The following is a 23,927-nucleotide window of genomic DNA, read 5'->3' as shown; positions in this document are numbered from 1 at the left end:
GTTGTCTTATTATGCTTGCTGTCTTATTTGTAATACATGTTGTCTTATCGTAATAGCACATGTTGTCTTATTAGGTGTGTTGTCTTATTGAGCGTGTCTGGCTCTTGTCACGTGTTGTCTTATTTGCACCGTTGTCCTTATTTGCATGTGTTTTCTTATTTGCACGCGGTTGTCTTATTTGCACGTGTTGTCTTATTAGTGCGTGTTGTCTTATTAGTGCGTGTTGTCTTATTTGCACGTGTTGTCTTATTTGCAGGTGTTGTCTTATTTGCAGGTGTTGTCTTATTTGCACGTGTTGTCTTATTTGCACGTGTTTGTCTTATTAGTGCGTGCTGTGGTTTATTTGCACGTGTTGTCTTATTTGCACGTGTTGTCTTATTAGTGCGTGCTGTGGTTTATTTGCACGTGTTGTCTTATTTGCACGTGTTGTCTTATTAGTGCGTGCTGTGGTTTATTTGCATGTGTTGTCTTATTGTTGCGTGCTGTGGCCTCTCAGGGCCACCGTACTTTAGCGCACACCAGCGTGTGAAATATTCTCCCAAAAACACTCTGGTCTTATTTCTTTCTTCAGAGGCCTTTCTCTTCTTGTCATACAATTCCTAGACACTTTTTCTCTTGCGACCCTCAGACATTTTGAAAAAACACGGTGAGAACGGCGAGCTTCAATGAATGGCTGAAACCGTAGCTCACTACCTATGCTCACCACACATATACACCTGAAAGTGCGCATGCGCAGAAAGTGAAAACCACCTAGGGACGAGCACGTACGACGGCCTTATGTAAACACATCACCAGAATGATTGACAACTAGGAAGACCAATAGTCTTGATGATCCACCCGGAAATAGAAAATCCTCCATAATACCTTTAATTAATAATAATAAAAACAAGAACAAGAAATGCTGGAATGCTCGGCTACATATTACATAGACATTTGTTTAGTGCAACTTAAACCAGTCTTCATTTTACAACCTTCATTTTAGACTGATAGCAGTAACCCTTCAGAAACCCAGAAAGAGACACTGTCTGAGTCCTTCAAAGTCAATTCATTTTAAAGTTTTCATTTAAAAAACAAATCTCCCCCTTACTCTACACGTTACATTAACGTAAAAGCCTCCACATCTGTCTCTACAGGTTACATTTACATAAAGCTTCAATATCTGTCTCTACACGTTACATTAATGTAAAGCCTCCACATCTGTCTCTACATGTTACATTAAGCCACATCTGTTGGACCATTATCTTTTTTACATTACAATTAAACCTCATACTTCATACTGTGATCTTATCACATTACCTGGTCAGTATTTTGCACAATCAAGTCATACATTAGTGTTAACGCAGCTTTGACCTAAATTGTCTCTCAGATACAAGGTTGTTTACATTCATTTGTGCTCGTCACATCATGCACATTAAAGCTTTCCAAAAAAGTTGGAGGCTTCTATAAGAAAAGTTGAAGACACGCCGAGAAGACTAGGAGATGGAAAAAGAGGAAGACCAGGGAGTGAGCAGGAGTGGCACCACCGTTGGGGAGAGTTGTGTTGGTGCTGTTGCTGGCGCTGGTGTTGGTGGAGTTTGAAGGTGGAGATAAGAACCCCACTGTACGAGCCAGGAAGGTTCGAAAGGTGCTCAGTTTGGGGAATTGCATCACTGCATCTCGTGTTTGTCTGGTGGTGTTTCTAGCTGATAACACTGCTGCCTGGAACCAAGAGCTGCCCAGCTTACACATCAACGGACCTCCAGAATCACCCTGAACAGACATGCATGTTCAACATTTGTATGAAGTGGACATTCAGTCGCACCTTCCCGTGAAACTATAGAAAATATAAATATATTTTTTGCTATAGACAATACCTTCTTATACTTTAAAGGAATGGTTTGATTTTGTGAAATTAAACTTTCTTGCTGAGAGTTAGATAAAAAGTTTGATACCTCTCTCATGTTTGTGCAGTAAATTTAATGGATAACTTAACATGTGGCCAACACGGGCACATTTACAGTGATGTTGATCAATGTGCATTGTCTCTGAGGAAGTAAAACTTGACAACAAAAAAACATGAAGCTACAGCCAGGAGCCATGTTAGACTTTAGTTTGTATGGGTTAAATAAAAAGGATATAACATGTTAATCAGTAAACATTAGAGATGGTGGTAGGTGGGATTTGTTACCATTTGACAGAGCCAGGCTGGCTGTTTGCTCCTGTTTCCAGTCTTTATGCTAAGCTAAGTTAACCTACTGCTGACTGTAGCTTCATATTTACCGTACAGGCTTGAGAGTGGTATTGATCTTCTCATCGAGCTCTCAGCAAGAAAAGGAATAAGCATCCAGAAATGCCTGTTTAAGGATCAACAAACTCCTGTTTAAAACAGAGACTTATAAAAGTATAATAATCTCCTGCTCTCATTAATCACCTTCTCCAGTGTTAAAGTTCTGGTACAAATGCTGTCACTTGACGACCCGTTCCCACAATTTTCCACCGATGTCTGGAACTCCTGCAGAACTTGTTCCACTGAAGTTGGGAAAAATAAGAAATTGATGCGAATTGAAACATCTGAATCAAATCCAAATGACAGGAACACAGAATAAATGGGCAACTATACTTCATTAGTGCCAAAAAAAAGGGCCTAAATGTTCAATGTAAAAAGGTGAATTGATGAAGAGATAGCATTACCCCCTCCTTGATCGGCGTTCCAGCCAGCAGCCCAGCACGTGGAGCCCAAAGCGAAGGTCAGTCCGTTGTCAAGGCAGATGGGCTGGATGTAGTTGGACAGGTTGGGTTGGGTTGACAGATGCAGCACTGCTACATTTGACCCATTCAGGTTGCTCAGGGTGATATTTGTCACATTCAGTGTCACCTCAAAGGGGTTAGATCCATTCTGTTTCAACCGACCCAACACCACAGTCCATTCAGACGGTGTTCGTGAACTGTGAGAGGTAAAATGAACTAAGTAAGGACTCAAGAAAAAAATCTGAATGGTTTAAAACAAGGGCTGGGCCTCTACATACGGTTTCCTAAAGGGCAGTGCTGTTATATCTAATCCAACATTACATTAAAGGATAAAAGCTAGCGATCTGGTTACCTTTTGTTCTAAAATTGCTCAAAAATTAAACAGAAAATTACGATCTGTGACATCGCTCCAGCTGTCTCACCTTGAGAAGCAGTCGGCGTTGCTCAACACGGAGTCAACGGCCACCAGAGTCCCGCCACACATATGACTTCCATTCCATTGTAGGCTCGCCATCCATGGCCACAAACCAGCCGTCGCCACCAAACTTCCTCCCAAAATACTATTCAATGGGGCTTGGCCACAGAACACAGCTGGAGAAACAATCATAATCAGATTTATTGGAATTTGACTTAGTTAGTTTTGTTGTTGCTCTTGATGTACTTATACAGAAAGATGTACATATATAAATATAAAGGTACAGAACCAGTCAAAAGTTTGGACACACTTTCTCCTTAATCTGTATTTAAATTAACAAAATATATAATTTACAGGTACAGTGGATGTTTAGTGGATGTAAGGGTTATTGCACAGGGATTGTTTCTGACACTACGTGACTGGAGGTATGGGCCCGTCATAGTGACAATCTGTGTCTGGTTTTGTTTTGGCGTACACTGTTCTATAGCGCCTACCACAAGACAGAGGTTGGAGCAGGGTTTATCCAATGGTTGTATAAAGAGAGGTTTGTCCAGGGTTTGATGAGCCTGAATTGATGTTTCCTGTCCGTAGGTAGACAACCACATATGATAAAACTATATTTATCCTTGAGGGAAATTGCTGTGTATCAGTTGCAATACAAAGTGTGAACACAGCAAATACAAAATGATGCACACAGAATTGTTTGGAGTTTGATGGAAAAGTGCCTTCATAAAAACATCAGTCTTGGGTTTGAATATTTCCCTCAATATAAAAATCAAAGAGCTTCAATAAAGAGCTGATACAGAATATATAACCAGGGTTAAAATGTAACTACTCTAATTACATTTACTCAAGTACTGGACTTAAGTACAGATTCAAGGTATTTGTACTTTACTTGAGTATTTACATTTTCTGCTACTTTATACATGTACTCCACTACATCTCAGAGGTAATATTGTACTTTTTACTCCACTACATTTATCTTACAATACAGCTTTAGTTAGGACAGTTTTTCACCCCAACACATGGCTGTTTTTCTGACACCATGAAAAGTTTTAAAACGTTTTAATGATACATGGTTCTCACAGGACAGCGACGCTACAAACATGATGATCTTATAGAATATAACACATTGCTGTAGATTAAACCATCCAACAGGAAATAAAGGAGTTAAAATGAGCCCAACCTTAAACGTCTACAGCAAAATTCAACATAAACATTAATACAGCAGTAATATTAATCCAGAAACATCAGATACTGACAGGACCAGTGGCGCAAAAAGTGGGTATGCGCTATATGCAGCGCATAAGGGCGCAGCACCATGGGGGAGCCAAAGCGATAGTAAAAAAAAAAAACTAGTCTACTAGTCAATAGTAGGCACTCCCTACTAGTGCCCTATATTTAGAGAGTGTGGCCAAATAGGGAATCGAATGTTCTGAGCATACCGTTCTGCGATTGGTTCCAAGGTGGTCATGTGTTTCATGGACTCCATGTTTGATACCAACATTCATCTGATTCCCATTGATATAGTGCAGGGAATAGTGGAAAAATTAAATAAATTATTTAAAAAATGACATAAATCACTGAAAAAATGGCCAACTGTTGTGCGTTTGGCTGCAATGAAAGGGAAGCAGCAAAAGATTTCACAAGTCCCCCCGTGAAGCAAAAAGGCAAAAAGTATGGGAGCTGTTCATTATTGTGTGAGGTAAATGTCAATTTCTCTCTTCGATATAACAAATTACATAGGACAAATATAGTAATATCATTGTTAATGTGTATTGCTGAAAAAAGTTCTAACACTGCTTTAGAAATGAATGAAGTTTGAAGATAGCCTTATGCTAGCGTTGGCTTTTTCGCTAGCACTCCATGTACCTAAATGCTTGTGATCTTGCCAGGGCTGGACTGGCCATCTGGCATACTGGGCATTTTCCCGGTGGGCTGACGCACTTTTGGGCCGAATCGGCAATATGAATAGGCCTTTTTTTTTAATTTTTTTTTAAAAGAACTCACAGCGGCCCATTGATTGATTTTCTTTACGGAGTGTCTATTTGCACCCCCGGTACGAATAGCCTCGGCCACACAGCGGAGCTATTCACACCCTGTGACGTAACAACAAAAACACGTTGCTCACGTGCAACGTAATCATGGCGGACATTGATCTTCCATTACAGCAGAAACTGCCGTAATAGGAAGGTTTTGTATCTAATGTTTATAACAATTGAATTTCTAGCGAAAAAAGGATACTACAGTTGTGCTTTCGGTCTTCAGTGAAAGCATACAACCATTAGTTTGTTAGTTAGGACCATAGTAGCCTACCTATTTTTTGTATACAGTATGGTTACCTAGCAACCAAGGCTTGAAGACACCAATTGGTAAACAATTGTATAACATTCAGTAAGAACTGCTAGGTGAGTGGTTAGAACACTGAGCTTTGGTCTGGTAGTCTGAAGATTGATTCCCCAGTAAGGTGATCTTATTTTTTTCATTTTGGATTAGATAATTTGCATGCAATTGCGCAAGTCAGGGCCCGCGAACGCGAAATCTTTTTTGCAGGGTGGTAGGGAAAGACTCATGAATATGCCTGTCCTGGTTGGGTTGGTTAGGTTCAGGCAAGAGGAGTGGGATTGGTTATGGTTAGGGTAAGAATGTCAGGGCGATAATATTCCAAAAAAGTGTAATACATGAGTAGTATGGATAACTGTGTGTAAATATATGCCAAGGTACTGTAAATGCACAGGGGTGCAAATAGCATACATTGATATTTGTACCAGATAGGGTATTAATAGAACACATTGCTGTGTGCACCAGCGGGGTACAAATAGCATTAATTTCTAATTGCACCAGGGTATGAATAGCACTTCTAATTGCACCAGGGTACAAATAGCATACACTGCTAATTGTACCTGTGGTGCAAATAGCCTCACCCTTTTCTTTATTGGCACTGGCCTGACCCAATCAAATCCAGGAACCCCCCACTTCGGGCCGCAAATTTACGAATCCCACTATGGCCATGCCTCCCGGCCCTGAGACACGAGCTGTAATAGTTATGCTGGAAGTTTGGCATCCACGTTAAAATGGACAAACGACCACCAAAGCGCAAGGGAGGTGCAGAGAAATTATGGGAGAAAAGAAATTAAGAATCTACAATTCCTCAAAATGTGCCGAAATTTCTGACATGTTTGGGGCTGTAGTTGCTGCTTCAACATCAGTATTACCTGAAGCTGAGGAGGAGGAGAAGTGGCTGGCTATACAGAGAAGCAGTGTGTGTGTGTGTGTGTGTGTCCTCACGTCATAACGACAACAAGCAGTTTGGCTGTAACATTAAAGTTAGTGGCTTTCAGGTAACCTAACTGTTTAAGCTTACATTGAAAATGCTAGTGGTTGACCTGTTGGGTAGTTGAAAAGTCTGTGTGATCTATAAAATTAGTTTTTAAAGTTACTAAGCCAATATTAAGCAAAATGGTAATAATCAAATAATAAAAATACCATAAATATGCAAATCATAACTCTAAGAATCAATGAATTATTTAAGTGTAAGATCAACAGATTAGTCTTGAGACCCCTCTTGAAGGATCCAAAACAATCACATGAAGGCAGAACACTAGGCAACTCATACCATAGAATGCACGCATATTTTAAGAGGACTGTCTGCAGGGAATGTGTCTGACCAATCACAGTGGGTGTGGGCTGCCTGGGCCAAAAAATGCCAGGGCCAATTTTTTGTCCCAGTCCAGCCCTGGATCTTGCCACAGTCATAGCTATGGCTTTTGATCTCAACCAAGTCCAGGTGTCTTTATTATCTTCATAATAATATTGGAGGGAAAGTGAAACACAGCTTGGACGGGGATGTTGTTCGGCTTTTCACAAGTTTAGACAGCTAAGCCGATGTTTGCTAACGTTAGCGCAATAGCGTTAGCCTAGCCTGCTAGGTAGCTAAATATTATGACTGCCTTCGGAGTTTCCTATATCTGCGTGCACGTTGTTAACATAAGACGTGGCGTTATTGCTCCTTTTGTACCATCATTTTATTGAATTAAATATTAAACTTCGCTCCTCTGAGATGGGTGGGTTTTTGTTACGTTACACACAAAGCTAGCTATAGTTAGCCTGTATGCTAGCGGACATTAGAAAGGTAAACACTGCTAAGAGACTTATTAGGCGACGTGGTCACTCACTACATGGGCATTTTTCCGAGGCCCATTTACGATATAGAAGGTAAATATACACTTGAATATTTCCGTAAGGGCTTTTTACATATTGACAAACGTTGATAATAACATTTATATGCCTGTTTAAGGTGAAAATAAGCAATTAATTTCAAGATAGCATATCCGCCCGATAGGGTTACACTGTAGAGTAATCTGATGTTGGTATCCAATATGGCGCCCAGGGTTTGAGTTGGCCACACTCTCTAAATATAGGGCACTACTCCCTACTATGGCCACGCCAAGACCCGGGCTATTGAAGGGCGGGTCTTGCCTGTTCTCTGTTTTCTGTACTCTGTCCTCTGTCCTCTGTCCTCTGTCCTCTGACCTGTTCTCTGTCCTCTGACCTGTTCTCTGTCCTCTGTTCTTTGTTCTCTTTCTGTCCTCTGTTCTCTGACCTCTTTTCTGTTCTCTGTCCTCTGTTCTTTGTTCTCTTTCTGTCCTCTGTTCTCTGTCCTGTCCTCTGTCCTCTGTCCTCTGTTCTCTGTCTTCTGTTCTCTGTCCTCTGTCCTCTGACCTGTTCTCTGTCCTCTTTTCTGTTCTCTGTCCTCTGTTCTTTGTTCTCTTTCTGTCCTCTGTTCTCTGACCTGTTCTCTGTCCTGTCCTCTGTCCTGTCCTCTGTCCTGTTCTCTGTTCTGTTCTCTGTTCTGTTCTCTGTCCTCTGTCCTCTGTCCTGTTCTCTGTCCTCTGTCCTCTGTCCTGTTCTCTGTTCTCTGTTCTCTGTCCTCTGTCCTCTGTCCTGTTCTCTGTTCTGTTCTCTGTACTGTCCTCTGTCCTCTGTCCTGTTCTCTGTTATGTTCTCTGTTCTGTTCTCTGTCCTCTGTCCTCTGTCCTGTTCTCTGTTCTGTTCTCTGTTCTGTTCTCTGTTCTGTCCTTTGTACTGTCCTCTGTCCTCTGTCCTGTTCTCTGTTCTCTGTTCTGTTCTCTGTCCTCTGTCCTGTTCTCTGTTCTGTCCTTTGTCCTGTTCTCTGTTCTGTCCTCTGTCCTGTTCTCTGTTCTGTCCTCTGTTCTGTTCTCTGTCCTCTCTGTCCTCTGTCCTCTGTCCTCTGTCCTGTTCTCTGTTCTGTTCTCTGTTCTGTCCTCTGTCCTGTTCTCTGTTCTGTCCTCTGTCCTGTTCTCTGTTCTGTCCTCTGTTCTGTTCTCTGTCCTCTGTCCTCTGTCCTCTGTCCTCTGTCCTGTTCTCTGTTCTGTTCTCTGTTCTGTCCTCTGTCCTGTTCTCTGTTCTGTCCTCTGTTCTGTTCTCTGTCCTCTGTCCTGTTCTCTGTTCTGTCCTCTGTTCTGTCCTCTGTCCTCTGTCCTGTTCTCTGTTCTGTTCTCTGTTCTGTTCTCTGTTCTCTGTCCTCTGTCCTGTTCTCGGTTCTGTCCTTTGTCCTGTTCTCTGTTCTGTCCTCTGTCCTGTCCTCTGTTCTGTTCTCTTTCTGTCCTCTGTTCTCTGACCTGTTCTCTGTCCTGTCCTCTGTCCTCTGTCCTCTGTCCTCTGTTCTCTGTTCTCTGTCTTCTGTTCTCTGTCCTCTGTCCTCTGACCTGTTCTCTGTCCTCTGTTCTGTTCTCTGTCCTCTGTTCTTTGTTCTCTTTCTGTCCTCTGTTCTCTGACCTGTTCTCTGTCCTGTCCTCTGTCCTCTGTCCTGTCCTCTGTCCTGTTCTCTGTTCTGTTCTCTGTCCTCTGTCCTGTCCTGTTCTCTGTTCTCTGTCCTCTGTCCTCTGTCCTGTTCTCTGTTCTCTGTCCTCTGTCCTCTGTCCTCTGTCCTGTTCTCTGTTCTGTTCTCTGTACTGTCCTCTGTCCTGTTCTCTGTTCTGTTCTCTGTTCTGTTCTCTGTCCTCTGTCCTCTGTCCTCTGTCCTGTTCTCTGTTCTGTCCTTTGTACTGTCCTCTGTCCTCTGTCCTGTTCTCTGTTCTGTTCTCTGTTCTGTCCTCTGTACTGTCCTCTGTCCTCTGTCCTGTTCTCTGTTCTCTGTTCTGTTCTCTGTCCTCTGTCCTGTTCTCTGTTCTGTCCTTTGTCCTGTTCTCTGTTCTGTCCTCTGTCCTGTTCTCTGTTCTGTCCTCTGTTCTGTTCTCTGTCCTGTTCTCTGTCCTGTTCTCTGTCCTGTTCTCTGTCCTGTTCTCTGTTCTGTTCTCTGTTCTGTCCTCTGTCCTGTTCTCTGTTCTGTCCTCTGTCCTGTTCTCTGTTCTGTCCTCTGTTCTGTTCTCTGTCCTCTGTCCTGTTCTCTGTTCTGTCCTCTGTTCTGTCCTCTGTCCTCTGTCCTCTGTCCTGTTCTCTGTTCTGTTCTCTGTTCTGTTCTCTGTCCTCTGTCCTGTTCTCGGTTCTGTCCTTTGTCCTGTTCTCTGTTCTGTCCTCTGTCCTGTCCTCTGTTCTGTTCTCTTTCTGTCCTCTGTTCTCTGACCTGTTCTCTGTCCTGTCCTCTGTCCTCTGTCCTCTGTTCTCTGTTCTCTGTCTTCTTTTCTCTGTCCTCTGTCCTCTTTTCTGTTCTCTGTCCTCTTTTCTGTTCTCTGTCCTCTGTTCTTTGTTCTCTTTCTGTCCTCTGTTCTCTGACCTGTTCTCTGTCCTGTCCTCTGTCCTCTGTCCTGTCCTCTGTCCTGTTCTCTGTTCTGTTCTCTGTCCTCTGTCCTCTGTCCTCTGTCCTGTTCTCTGTTCTGTTCTCTGTTCTGTCCTCTGTCCTCTGTCCTGTTCTCTGTTCTGTTCTCTGTTCTGTTCTCTGTCCTCTGTCCTGTTCTCTGTTCTGTCCTTTGTTCTGTCCTCTGTCCTCTGTCCTGTTCTCTGTTCTGTTCTCTGTTCTGTCCTTTGTTCTGTCCTCTGTCCTCTGTCCTGTTCTCTGTTCTCTGTTCTGTTCTCTGTCCTCTGTCCTCTGTCCTGTTCTCTGTTCTGTCCTTTGTCCTGTTCTCTGTTCTGTCCTCTGTCCTGTTCTCTGTTCTGTCCTCTGTTCTGTTCTCTGTCCTCTGTCCTCTGTCCTGTTCTCTGTTCTGTTCTCTGTTCTGTCCTCTGTCCTGTTCTCTGTTCTGTCCTCTGTCCTGTTCTCTGTTCTGTCCTCTGTTCTGTTCTCTGTCCTCTGTCCTGTTCTCTGTCCTCTGTTCTCTGTCCTCTGTCCTCTGTTCTCTGTCTCTGTTTCTCTGTTCTGTTCTCTGTCCTCTGTCCTGTCCTCTGTCTCTGTCCTTTGTCCTGTTCTCTGTTCTGTCCTCTGTTCTGTTCCTCTGTTCCTGTTCTCTGTTCTGTCCTCTGTCCTCTGTCCTCTGTCTGTTCTCTGTTCTGTTCTCTGTTCTGTCCTCTGTCCTGATTCTCTGTTCTGTCCTCTGTCTGTTCTCTGTTCTGTCTCTGTTCTGTTCTCTGTCCTCTGTCCTGTTCTCTGTTCTGTCCTCTGTCCTCTGTCCTCTGTCCTCTGTCCTGTTCTCTGTCCTCTGTCCTCTGTCTCTGTCCTCTGTCTGTCTCTCTGTTCTGTTCTCTGTCCTGTCCTCTGTCCTGTCCTCTGTCCTCTGTCTTCTGTCCTGTTCCCTGTCCTCTTTCTCTGTTCTCTGTTCTCTGTTCTCTGTCCTCTGATCTGTTCTCTGTCCTCTGTCCTGTCCTATGTCCTGTTCTCTGTTCTGTCCTCTGTCCTCTGTCCTGTTCTCTGTCCTCTGTCCTGTCTTCTGTCCTCTGTCCTGTCCTCTGTCCTGTTCTCTGTCCTCTGTCCTCTTCCTGTCCTGTTCCTGTTCTCTGTTCTCTGTCCTCTGTCCTCTGTCCTGTTCTCTGTCCTGTTCTCTGTCCTCTGTCCTCTGTCCTGTCCTCTGTCCTCTGTCCTGTTCTGTTCTGTTCTCTATTCTCTGTCCTGTCCTCTGTCCTCTGTCCTGTCCTCTGTCCTGTCGTCTGTCCTCTTTCTCTGTTCTGTTCTCTGTCCTCTTTCTCTGTTCTCTGTTCTCTGTCCTCTATCCTCTGTCCTATGTTCTCTGTCCTGTTCTCTATTCTCTGTCCTGTCCTCTGTCCTCTGTCCTCTGTCCTGTCCTCTGTCCTGTCGTCTGTCCTCTTTCTCTGTTCTATGTTCTCTGTCCTCTTTCTCTGTTCTCTGTTCTCTGTCCTCTTTCCTCTGTCCTATGTTCTCTGTCCTTTGTCCTCTTTCCTCTGTCCTCTTTCTCTGTCCTCTTTCCTCTGTCCTCTTTCTCTGTCCTCTTTCCTCTGTCCTCTGTTCTCTGTTCTCTGTCCTCTGTTCTCTGTCCTCTGTCCTCTGTCCTCTGTCCTCGTTTCATTCTGTCTGTTCTGTCCTCTTTCTCTGTCCTCTTTCCTCTGTTCTCTGTCCTCTGTCCTCTGTCCTCTGTCCTGTCCTCTGTCCTGTTCTCTGTTCTGTTCTCTGTTCTCTGTCATCTGTCCTGTTCTCTGTTCTGTCCTCTGTTCTTTGTTCTCTTTCTGTCCTCTGTCCTCTGTTCTTTGTTCTCTGTTCTCTGTCCTCTGTCCTCTGTCCTGTTCTCTGTTCTGTTTCTCTGTCCTCTTTTCTCTTCTCTGTCCTCTGTCCTCTGTTCTCTGTCCTGTCCTCTGTCCTGTTCTCTGTTCTGTTCTCTTTCCTCTGTCCTGTTCTCTGTTCTGTTCTCTGTCCTCTTTCTCTTCTCTGTCCTCTGTCCTCTTTTCTCTGTCCTCTGTTCTCTGTCCTGTCCTCTGTCCTCTGTTTATTCCTTCATTCCATGTCCTCTTTCTCTGTCCTCTGTCCTCTGTTCTCTGTCCCTCTATCCTCTTTCTCTGTCTTCTATCCCTGTCTCTCTGTCCCTGTCCTCTGTCCTGTTCCTCTGTCCCTCTTTCCTCTGTCCTCTTTCCTCGTCCTGTCCCTCCTCCTATTCTCTCTGTCCTCCTTCCTGTCCCTCTGTCCTATTCTCTTTTCTGTTCTCTTTTCTCTATTCTCTGTCCCTCTGTCCTCTTCCTCTGTTTCCTTTCCTCTGTTCTGTTCTCTTTCTCTTCTCTGTCCTTCTCTGTTCTCCTGTGTCCTCTGTCCTCTGTCCTTTCTCTGTCTCTGTTCTCTGTGCTCTGTCCTCTGTCCCTGTCCTCTGTTTCTGTTCTATTCTCTGTCCTCTGTCCTCTGTCCCTGTTCTGTTCTGTTCTCCGGTGGTCCTCTGTCCTCTGTCCTCTATTCTCTGTCCGTCCTCTGTCCTCTGTCTCTGTTCTCTATTCTCTGTTCTCTGTCCTCTTTTCTATCCTCTCCTTCCTCTGTCCTCGTCCTCTGTCCATTCTTTCGTTCTCTGTTCTCTTTCTCTGTCCTGTCCTCTGTCCTCTGTCTTCTGTCCTCTGTCCATTCTCTATTCTCTGTTCTCTGTTCTCTATCTGTGTCCTGTCCTCTGTCCTTTCTCTGTTCTGTTCTCTATCTTCTCTGCTCCCTTTTGTCCCTTCCTGTGTCTCTGTTCTCTTCTCTGTCCCTCTGTTCTCTGTCCTGTCCTCTGTCCTCTGTCTTCTGTCCACTGTTGTTCTCTCATTCTCTGTTCTCTGTTCTGTCCTCTGTCCTGTTCTCTGTTTTTTCCTCTGTCCTCTGTCCCTCTGTCCTCTGTCCTCTGTTCTTCCCTATCTTCTGTCCCTCTGCTCCTGTTCTCTGTTCTCTGTTCTCTCCTGTCCTGTCCTCTGTTCTCTGTCCTGTCCTCTGTCCTCTGTTCGTTCTCTGTCCTCTGTCCCTCTGTCCTCCTGTTCTCTGTCCTCTGTCTTCCTTTCCTGTTCTCTCGTTCTCTTTCTCTGTCCCTCTGTCCCTCTGTCCTCTCATCCTCCTTCTCGTCCTGTCCCTCTGTCCTGTTCTCTGTTCTGTTCTCTGTCCTCTGTCCTGTCCTCTGTCCTGTTCTCTGTTCTGTTCTCTGTCCTCTGTCCTCTGTTCTCTGTCCTGTCCTCTGTCCTCTGTCCTGTTCTCTGTTCTCTGTTCTGTCCTCTGACCTGTCCTCTGTCCTCTGTCCTCTGTCCTGTTCTTTGTTCTCTGTTCTCTGTCCTCTGTCCTCTGTCTCCTGTCTGTCCTCTGTCCTCTGTCCTCTGTCCTGTTCTCTGTTCTCTGTTCTGTCCTCTGTCCTGTCCTCTGTCCTGTTCTCTGTTCTGTCCTCTGTCCTCTGTCCTCTGTCCTGTCCTCTGTCCTGTTCTCTGTCCTCTGTCCTCTGTCTTCTGTCCTCTGTCTTCTGTCCTCTGTCCTGTTCTCTGTCCTCTGTCCTCTGTCCTGTTTTCTGTTCTCTGTTCTCTGTTCTCTGTCCTCTGTCCTCTGTCCTCTGTCCTGCTCTCTGTTCTCTGTTCTCTGTCCTGTCCTCTGTCCTCTGTCCTGTCCTCTGTTCTCTGTCCTGTCCTCTGTCCTCTGTCCTGTCCTCTGTCCTGTTCTCTGTTCTGTTCTCTGTCCTCTGTCCTCTGTTCTTTGTCCTGTCCTCTGTCCTCTGTCCTCTGTCCTGTTCTCTGTTCTCTGTTCTGTCCTCTGTCCTCTGTCCTGTTCTCTGTCCTCTGTCCTCTGCCTGTCCTCTGTCCTCTGTCCTCTGTCCTGTCCTCTGTCCTCTGTCTTCTATCTTCTGTCCTCTGTCCTGTTCTCTGTTCTCTGTTCTCTGTCCTCTGTCCTCTGTCCTGTTCTCTGTTCTCTGTTCTCTGTTCTCTGTCCTGTCCTCTGTCCTCTGTCCTGTTCTCTCTGTCTCTGTCCTGTCCTCTGTCCTCTGTCCTGTTCTCTGTTCTGTTCTGTTTCTCTGTCTCTGTTCTGTCCTCTGTCCTCTGTCTCTGTTCTCTGTCTCTGTTCTCCTCTGTCCTCCTGTCCTCTGTCCTCTGTCCTTCCTCTGTCTCTGTCCTCTGTCCTCTGTCCTGTCCTCTTTGTTCTCTGTCCTCTTTTCTGTTGTCCTCTGTTTTGTTCTCTGTTCTCTTTCCTCTGTCCTCTGTCCTGTCCTCTGTTCTCTGTCCTCTGTCCTCTGTCCTCTGTCTTCTGTCCTGTCCTCTGTTCTCTGTTCTCCATTCTCTGTCCTCTGTTCTCTGTCCTCTTTCCTCTGTCCTCTGTCCTCTTTCTCTGTTCTCTGTTCTTTGTTCTCTTTCTCTGTCCTCTTTTTTCTCTGTCCTCTGTTCTCTGTCCTGTGGCTCTTTCTCTGTCCCTCTCTCTGTCCTCTGTCCTCTGTCCTCCGTCCTCTTTTCTGTCCTGTCCTCTGTCCTCTTTCTCTGTTGTCTGTCCTCTTTCTCTTTCTGTCCTCTGTTCTCTGTTCTCTGTTCTCTTTCCTCTGTCCTCTTTATCTGTCCTCTGTCCTCTGTTCTCTGTTCTCTGTTCTCTGTCCTCTGTCCTGTCCTCTGTCCTGTTCTCTGTTCTGTCCTCTGTCCTCTGTTCTCTTTCTGTCCTCTGTCCTCTGTTCTCTGTCCTCTGTCCTCTGTCCTGTTTTCTGTTCTCTGTTCTCTGTTCTCTGTCCTCTGTCCTCTGTCCTGCTCTCTGTTCTCTGTTCTCTGTCCTCTGTCCTCTGTCCTCTGTCCTGTCCTCTGTTCTCTGTCCTGTCCTCTGTCCTCTGTCCTGTCCTCTGTCCTGTTCTCTGTCCTGTTCTCTGTTCTGTCCTCTGTCCTCTGTCCTCTGTTCTTTGTCCTGTCCTCTGTCCTCTGTCCTGTTCTCTGTTCTCTGTTCTGTCCTCTGTCCTGTTCTCTGTCCTCTGTCCTCTGACCTGTCCTCTGTCCTCTGTCCTCTGACCTGTCCTCTGTCCTCTGTCTTCTATCTTCTGTCCTCTGTCCTGTTCTCTGTTCTCTGTTCTCTGTCCTCTGTCCTGTCCTCTGTTCTCTGTTCTCTGTTCTCTGTCCTGTCCTCTGTCCTCTGTCCTGTTCTCTGTCCTCTGTTCTCTGTTCTGTCCTCTGTCCTCTGTCTGTTCTGTTCTCTGTTCTCTGTTCTCTGTTCTCTGTTCTCTGTTCTGTCCTCTGTCCTCCTTCCTTTTCTCTGTCCTCTGTCCTCTGTCCTCTGACCTGTCCTCTGTCCTCTGTCCTCTGACCTGTCCTCTTTCCTCTGTCCTCTTTCCTCTGTCCTCTGTTCTCTGTCCTCTGTCCTCTATCCTGTTCTCTGTCCTCTTTTCTGTTCTCTGTCCTCTGTTCTTTGTTCTCTGTTCTCTTTCCTCTGTCCTCTGTCCTGTCCTCTGTCCTCTGTCCTCTGTCTTCTGTCCTGTCCTCTGTTCTCTGTTCTCCATTCTCTGTCCTCTATTCTCTGTCCTCTTTCCTCTGTCCTCTGTCCTCTTTCTCTGTTCTCTGTTCTTTGTTCTCTTTTCTCTGTCCTCTTTCTCTGTTCTCTGTCCTCTGTTCTCTGTCCTGTGGCCTCTTTCTCTGTCCTCTTTCCTCTGTTCTCTGTCCGCTGTCCTCTATTCTCTGTCCTCTGTCCTCTGTCCTCCGTCCTCTTTTCTGTCCTGTCCTCTGTCCTCTTTCTCTGTTGTCTGTCCTCTTTCTCTTTCTGTCCTCTGTTCTCTGTTCTCTTTCCTCTGTCCTCTTTATCTGTCCTCTGTCCTCTGTCCTCTGTCCTCTTTCTCTGTTCTCTGTCCTCTGTCCTCTTTAATGGAAACCTAATGACTCCGTCGCCGTTTCAGAGCCGATACGCAGCTGTTACACAGCTGGTGGAAATTGGGGGTTAGACTGCGGAGCTCCTGAACTCCAACACAAAGTCGGACAAAATTTGCAATTAGCCATACATTTTTGTAAAACGGCCCATATTTGAGCTCTACATCAAACCGTCTCAGAAGTGAATTTAGTAATGAAATAGCAGACGAACAATGTATAAAATTTCTGAGATCTGCGTGACCTAGATACACAAGATCAGTGGCCTATGTAAATTTTGGGGCATGACAAAGGTACAAGGTAGAGCTTAATAAGGTACAGCCACTGAGTTGACGTCAACTATTAGCTTTATTGAGATTCGCCTGTTTTCAGCAGCAGTTTCAAATTGTGAGATTTGCATAGGAAAGAGGTGTCAATGGGACTTTGAGGTTCTCTATATGTCCTTTTTACCCACCAAACTGTCATAATTCAACTATGACAAGGTAAACTCGGTTTTGTATTCTATCACCCCTTAAAGTGATGGTTCGGAGTAATTCACCCTAGGGTCCTTTGCACCATGACCTCGAGCCAAACACCCTCCCAGAAGCTTTTTTCACCTGGGTCTAACATTGGGAGAGTTAGCTAGAGTAGCGTTATCAGCTGAATAGCTTAGCGCAGGGGCTAACGGACCCACGTTTGTATCTTGTAAGTTACCCCACTAATAATGCCTGAAATGATACCAAATGTCTACAAGTAGTAAAAATAGGTTATGCTCTCATAAAACGATGGATTGGAAAGTTTGTAAGTACACCAGAAGTTTATGAACACTTGCCTGCTCTCTTCTGCTCTCTGTTGCTGCTGCTGCTACCTGCAGTTAGGCAATTTAGCGAGGCGTCTACAAATTACAACACCGAAAGAGTTACAACAAAAATATTTATTAATTCAATGATTAAATAAGGTAATGTCTCCAAACTTACCTCAATAATTACTTGTCTCCTGCTAGTTATACTACAGCACTTACTTTAAAAAAAAGTTAAATTAAAAATATTTTTGTTGCATCTCTTTTTGGTTGTTGTAATTTGTGGCCCACACTACCCGTCTTACAGCAGCAACAACAACCGAGAGCAGAAGCCAGCAGGCAAGTGTTATTTACATAAACTTCTGTGTGTACACAAACTTTGCAATCCATCTTCAGTACATAACCTATTTAATACTAGTAGACGTTGTCTAAACGATATTAGTGAGAATATTGTGAATATTGAGTCAGAACAAAAGCTTATTCAGCTGAACTACTTTATACTGCTTAACTCTCCCAATGTTAACCAGGTGAAAATAACAGAGACCCTGAACTATCCTGAACCATCACTTTAAAGTAAGATTTTACTACCACACTACTGTAAATATGAAAATATCTAATTTTAAGTGGAAATGTAAGGTTAAAGTCTGGACAGACACTCACGTTTGGCAGTGGTGGTTGTAGTGGTTGGAGGGAGGGTGGTTGGAGGCGGTGGCAGGCCAGCACAGCTGATGCTGAGGTCACTGTCCGTTCCTGTGGACGTGAAGGTGACAAAGCCCGGCTGGCTGCTGGTGATCTGGCTGTTGATCCAGGACTGATACTGGGACACTCTGGTGTAGACTCCTGGGAAATTAGGTTTGGCACAACCATTTCCAAAACTTACGATTCCCCCCAGGATCCAGCGGCTGCCCTGCTTGCTCACCAGCGGACCACCTGAATCCCCCTTTAAGAAGAGAAACATTTAGGAGAGAAATCTTTGCAGGAGATTAAATCTGACACCAACACAGGCGTAAAGATGTTTACCTGACAGGAGTCCTTCCCTCCAGCACTTAACCCAGCACAGATCATGTTGTTCGTGATTCGGCCCACACCATAGTCACAGTTACACTGTCTGTTCCCCACGATTGGCACATTCACCTCCATTAGGTTTCCTGGGGGAGGAAGGGAAACTAAAGAGAAACAAATACAGTAAATAAACAGCACATGTGATGAATTATGAGTGTTTGATTACTACACCAGTAGGTCTATGAATCTAAAGGACCATGTATTTGCCCATTAAAGGTACAATCAGGAGTTTAAAGTTAAACAAAGTCAAACCAAAGGACAGGTCCACTACAACTTCAAAACAAAGAACTGAAACCTAAAATTGACAGATCATAGACAGGGACGGATAAAAGTAATGATAGCATTGATCTTCTGATGCTTTTAAAGCTGTTTATGCTGTTTAGATTTCCATGAAATATGCTGTAAATATTTATGTTCCCAAGAGGATGAATCCTAATTTTTCAGCTGACCAATGAGCATTTCCTCTCACCCTCTCTAATTTCTAAATTAATTTGAAAATCTATCTGGGAATTTTTGACCACTAGTAACACTATGTTTTTACAAGTAAATCCCTGTTTTGTTTGTACTATGTACGAGGCAAGGGGCCAGGTGTAGCTACATGCACCAACAAAGACAATAAAGAAGAAGACGGATTGCAGCCGAACATGGATGAAAACAATTTGAAATGTTTTTTTGTTTTTTTTATGAAGATAACACATTAAACACTTTGTTAGACCTAAGAGACACACAGTGTGATTTGGTGAGAAACTTAACTTTTAAACTTAACCAAGAAAACTCCACAGGTAAGTTGACCTTTCTTCTAGCACCATTACCAGAACAAACTCTTTACTGCAGAGGCTCTTTGCAGCAATTTATCTTTTGTATAGTGGGGTGTTTAATAAAATATTTTTAAACTTAATGATATTTCTAAAACTCTGTTTTGTTGCTTTATGGCTAAGGTGGTACTCATTTTAGCATTTAAATGTCTGAGTAAACTCAGTTGTTTTCACCATTGTATTGAAAGAAAGAAGTAACCTAGCTGCTTTCTGACCCACCTCCGGATGCAATGGCGCCAAAGCCGGTCACCCAGGAGCTAACGCCGCTGAAGAAGGTGCTGCCTGGAGCTGCCAGGCAGATCGGAACAATGAAATCTGTGAACGTCACCGGTGAGGAGAGCTGCAGGAGGCAGATGTCGTTGTCATCAGCTTTGGCGTTATAGTTAGGATTTACGATGACCTTTGTTACCGTCCGAGACACCCCATTGGGGTTGGGTCCCTGTAGACTCTGGAGACCCAGAGACACAGTCAGCCTGGCTGGGATGCTAAAGAGAAACAAAACAGTGCAAAGAAGTTAAGAGCAGAGCAGTTAAGCAAACACAAAAAACATCGCCTAAGAGAATCTGCCCCTTAGTGCTTACGTTGAGAAGCAGTGAGCAGCAGTCAGCACCCATTGACTGTTAATGAGGGATCCTCCACAGAAGTGGCCCCCAGATGTTTGCAGGCTGGCTTGCCAGGGCCAGTTACCCGGAGGGGCGTTCTGTCCTCCAACAATCCTGGTGTTGAGCCGAGTTATACCGCACACTGCAGAGAGACAGACAATAAGAACACAGTGAGCAATACTCCCCTCTCCCTGGATTACCACTGAGCACTGCTGGGATTATAAACTTTAACTGTTGGTTGAGGATTATGATCCTGGGATGCTCTCAGGTGTTTCTCATCCAACAGTCCTAAGTAACTGAGGAGAAACTATTCGTATTTCAGTTTAAGTCTACACATTTCATTGCTTTTACTGGGTTTGACAACAAATACTAACAACCATGAAGATATAAACAAAACAACTAAAGTCCAAAAACATGTTGACAGCCAGGTGAAAGTAAAGAAGTGTGCATAAAACTGACTTACCATCTAGTTGTGAATGAGACTCTGAAAAATAGGAAACAAACACATAATCACATTTAAAACATATTTATATTTACTGATGCCTAATGTGATCATTTGTAACCATAACAAATAAATAATTATAACCAAAGTCATTCAAACGCAAAAAAATGTCTTCATCATGAAGATGGTACTGTGATTATACAAGATAAAAGAGATAACATCTGATACTGTAACAAACTTTGATTTTATTTTTTTATGAATGTGAACTATGTGGAAATTACTTATTTTTCTTTGACTAAAACCTGTCACAGTACTTAAAGGAGCACTCACCCAATCAGTATTGCTTCCATAAAGTTTGTGGGAATCACAAGACAACAACGTTACTTTTATTATTTTTGCTCTTGCATCACGTGTTGATCTTGATTTGATTATTTATTTATTTTACTCAATATCTAAATGTTATCGTTCATTTTCATATATATACTGTATACCTCATTCATATATATCTTTGTAGGTGTATTATATGTGCAATATGTTTTTCTGTACCTTATAAAATTAAAGTTCATTGTTAAAGTTCACAAACCACCCAGTCTTAATCTTACATAATGAAAATGACAACACATTGGAAATATATAAACATGACAACACTTATAGTGTTAACATAGCCTGTCATTAAATCTTGTCATTAAAGCATGTCAAAAGTATTGATAGCATGATACAAACACTAAGGGCTAGATTTATCAAGCCAGGCGCTAATTGTTCGCATAGACGGACGTAACCGATGCGGGCTATTTACAAACAGGGCGCACTTAGGTAAAATCGCAGATTGTCTGCCACATGAGCGAGAAGAGACAAGTTGCGCTTTCAATATGCATTCGTGGGAGGGTCGTGGGGAAAGAGGGAGTTCCACCCGAAAATGTGGGAGGATAAGCGCAAAGTGCACTTAATTATATATTCCGTGGTATTTCCAAAGACTGTCAGTAAGAGCGCGGCTCTATTCTGCGGGGGAAATTCTCCGCCTCTTAAAAGCAGGTCTAAACTAGCCGCAATCGAGTTTCCTCGTAGACCTTTATGCCGCTGGTGAAATGGCAACAGTAATTTGAGCAAGACGGAGACATAGGCGAGTCTGAAAATATTTTTAACACAAGAATCACACTTTGTCAGTGAACACAACATCATTTAGCGTTACAGATCAAGCAGCCATGCAATATTAGAGTTACTCGAAGAAATCAAAGATGACATTGAATCTCCCACTCAGCGTTCACATCCCATTCCAGCAGTTGTTTATCTCCTCGCTACATTACAAATATTGGCATCAGGATCATTTCAAACAGTCATAGCATCAGCAGTGGGAATATCGCAGTCTGCACTCAGTCATATCATAGCACAAGTACCGCTTTGCTACAGCGCAATTTACGGTATAGTGGGCGGAGAAAGATGCTGATTGCCTGATGGGTGTCAGGGTTGATAAATACTACGCAAAATGTGGAAGCATACCGTGCGCTATTACCGAACTCGCATAAACAGACGCAGCGCAAACTGCGCTAGTGTTAGTAAATCAGGCCCTAAGTATGCTGTTATTTATTTATGTTATTTATGAGTGAGTGGTGTTGACATACAGTACAGTGCATGTCTTTCTCTTCCAACAGCCACATGTTTTACATATTGTCTTGTTTTCTCATTTTAACAGATTAGCAGTGTTCTGTGCTGTCTGCTGTCCCATCAAACTGGTTTGGCTGTCTCCAGTGTTGGCATGCTTCAAGTCAACCCACAGAGTCCAGACAGGAAACCCAGACAGGTGACATTTTTCTCTCAAACCGTGTCTTTTTATGTGCGCAACTGCCACATTGTGTGATGACAGGTGTAGATTATTACATGCTAAAAATGTATAGGTGTGATACAGAAATAAATAGACCAAAATCTCCATAAGAGATTATGATTGATAGTGTTTTGTGCTCATTGCAACAGAGTTGCGCGCAGTCATAGAGTGTTGGTTAAATGTTTTCCAGGCGAGACACAACTGCATTCCCCGAACAAAGGAAACTGATGCACAGATGGTTTAGCTGTAAATATAAGATAGTTAAGGTCACAGTGACCTCGAGAAAAGTACATTGTGAAACAACAACAAGTAGAATCAGGAACAGAATGTACCGCTCGTGTGAGCAGAAGAAGAAGCAACACAGCACAGTGGCCTCCACCCTGGCGTGTGTTGTGAGAAGGTAGCAGTCCCTGTGCTGAAGAAGAAGACAACGCTCCAGAGTGAGGGGAGGTATAAGAGTTTAGGGAAAGGATAAAACGGGGTTGACTCTGCGGAAGAGATGGGTGGACCGGCACCAACTATTTGTCTGTTGCTAGGGAAACTTAGTCTCTGCTTTGTGATCCCACAGATCTGTGTCTAACTCTCATGCTTGACTAATTAAAAGTTACTTGTTCCAATTTAAAACCAATTTAAGAATACGCGGGGAAGAATAATTGGAGTCAGGTTTCGGTACCCTTTTTAGGGACAAAGTAGGAATTCCCCCAACACAGCCAAGGGGTAAATTTTATTGACTGTGTCTGCACCGACAGACGTCTGATGATCACTGACTGACAGTTTACAACACGACAATCCCAAAATGATGCTGTATGCTAATACTTCTACTGCGATTACTGCTGCTCATCATACAGTATTACCACTAGTATTACCACTATTTCTCCAGTCTCCGATGATGCTTTGATAAAACATCCCAGCAGCAGAAGTTAAAGGGGCACTCAACTCATTTTACACATGAAGTTCAGTTTACTCTATAAGACTACTACCAAGCCTGTGAAAAATAGCCTACACTTTAACAGTAAGCGAACGTATCACTAAATCACATCTTTCCTACATACAGTGTCATAAAGCATTTGTTGTGATGGATGACTAACACAGACATTCTTCTTTTCCTCAGTAAAAGTTTTACAATCAGGGATTTAACGTGTGTACCCTGAAACCCTGCAGCACACATTCATCTGAGCAGGGATGAAATAAACCTGTGGCGACCACAAAACTCCCTGAACCAGTTCGAGATGCTGTAATCTCTCAAACAGGTTAATTGTCTTTGGCAGAAAAGAAATTGTCTGTCAAATCAAGTAGGTTACAACAGCATACGGCAGACTTAAAAATCTCAGCTCTGCAACAACTTAAAACGTATTAAAATCTATTGAAGGTGGAAGAGCATGCAATATACGTGTCTCATCTGCTTCATCAAGGTGGTCTGTCAGTCAACAGATAATTCACAGGCGTGATGTCGACTAAATTATACCCACATTACACACATCTTAAAACTGCAGTAACGTGATTCATTTTTTTACACTAAATATATATAATTGAATTATTTAAATGCATGTGAATTTTAAAGCAGACGTCAAAGAAAATTTGTATAAAGTAAGAAGACTACTCGTTAAATCCATGATTTCTATGATGATACTGTGAGGCTGTGTCCGTTTTTATGACTTTATAACCAGGGAGGAGGAGGAGGAGAAGAAGTAGTGATTATAGTGACTGACAGGCTGTAAAGTATTCATTCAGACGGGACAAATCTGAAATCAGTTATCACTTCACTTTTATGCCCTCCATACAAAGTTACCAATCAGGCTTAATTAAGCTACAAGTTCAGTGTAAAACGATCCAGATTTATTCCTGAAGCTCTACAAAGATACAAATATTTAAAGATTGAGTTTTTCTCTGCAGCATCTCAGAGGTAAATATTGACCTTTTATTCCACTGCATTTATCTGATAGTTGCTGCAAACTTTGCAGATTAATTTATTTGGTTGTTTTGACCTCCTAGAAACATTATAGACAGACACGATAACTTTTGGACTTTAAAAGAGTTTTAGAGAATTTACTTGACCTGGACACTAAATTTGATCACTTCTTAAATTCTTTTAATCTACCGTGTTGCTACTGATTTTATTTTATAAATGGTCCTATTTAGTTATATACTAAAGCACCTTGTGCTTGCCTGTGGTCAGAAATGTGCTGTATAAATAAGTCTTTTATTCATGCATACTTTGAATCATTAACATGCACTCAGTGTGACAGGATCACAGAGATGGAGGGTTTTTGATCCCCAAGTACTTTTTATTTACTTCAAAAGTAGTATTTTGAATACATGACTTGCACTCGTTTTACTTCACTACTTATTAACTTAATTCATTACAATATTTGACTTCCTCCTCAGTGTGCTTCCACTCAGGAGATCTCAAACATGATTGGTTCAGGTGTGTGCAGTGAGGAGGGTCCTTACCGTGTGTCAGGAGAGTCAGTAGAGCCACCGCACCGATCACCTTGTAGAGAGCCATAACTGTAAATACATGCCATCAGATCTACTCCGGCATTAAATAATCTTCTTGTGCCCTCCTCCTTCCCCTCTCTCTCTATACCTCCCACACAGTAACACAAACTTTGT

The 23,927-nt window shown here is 43.4% G+C and overlaps 1 protein-coding gene across 1 annotated transcript; it reads right to left on the bottom strand.

Annotated features, from left to right (window-relative positions):
• Positions 1 to 842: 842 nt before the first annotated feature.
• LOC120575218 (polyserase-2-like) lies at positions 843 to 23,899 on the bottom strand. Its single transcript, XM_039825906.1, has 10 exons — positions 23,766 to 23,899; positions 19,517 to 19,537; positions 19,033 to 19,195; positions 18,671 to 18,936; positions 17,595 to 17,740; positions 17,235 to 17,514; positions 3,150 to 3,318; positions 2,671 to 2,924; positions 2,411 to 2,508; positions 843 to 1,749 (listed from the first exon to the last, which is right to left on the bottom strand). The coding sequence occupies exons 1-10, from the start codon at positions 23,818 to 23,820 to the stop codon at positions 1,441 to 1,443; spliced, it is 1,761 nt and encodes a 586-aa protein (XP_039681840.1). The 5' UTR covers positions 23,821 to 23,899; the 3' UTR covers positions 843 to 1,440.
• Between the last annotated feature and the right edge of the window lie 28 nt (positions 23,900 to 23,927).

Source organism: Perca fluviatilis, chromosome 15, assembly GCF_010015445.1.
Source record: "Perca fluviatilis chromosome 15, GENO_Pfluv_1.0, whole genome shotgun sequence".
Lineage (NCBI taxonomy): Eukaryota > Metazoa > Chordata > Actinopteri > Perciformes > Percidae > Perca > Perca fluviatilis.
The sequence above is the reverse complement of the archived record's forward strand: the minus strand, read 5'-3'. Positions and strand labels throughout refer to the sequence as shown.

What these genes read in the sequence shown, in the direction of transcription:
- LOC120575218 (XM_039825906.1), bottom strand. Translation starts at nt 23,820, where the DNA reads ATGGCTCTCTACAAGGTGATCGGTGCGGTGGCTCTACTGACTCTCCTG. An exon ending in ACTGACTCTCCTGACACACG is followed by an intron (nt 19,538 to 23,765) that starts GTAAGGACCCTC and finishes CCTATTTTTCAG; the next exon opens with AGTCTCATTCACAACTAGAT. An exon ending in GAACTTTAACACTGGAGAAG is followed by an intron (nt 1,750 to 2,410) that starts GTGATTAATGAG and finishes ATGTCTGTTCAG; the next exon opens with GGTGATTCTGGAGGTCCGTT.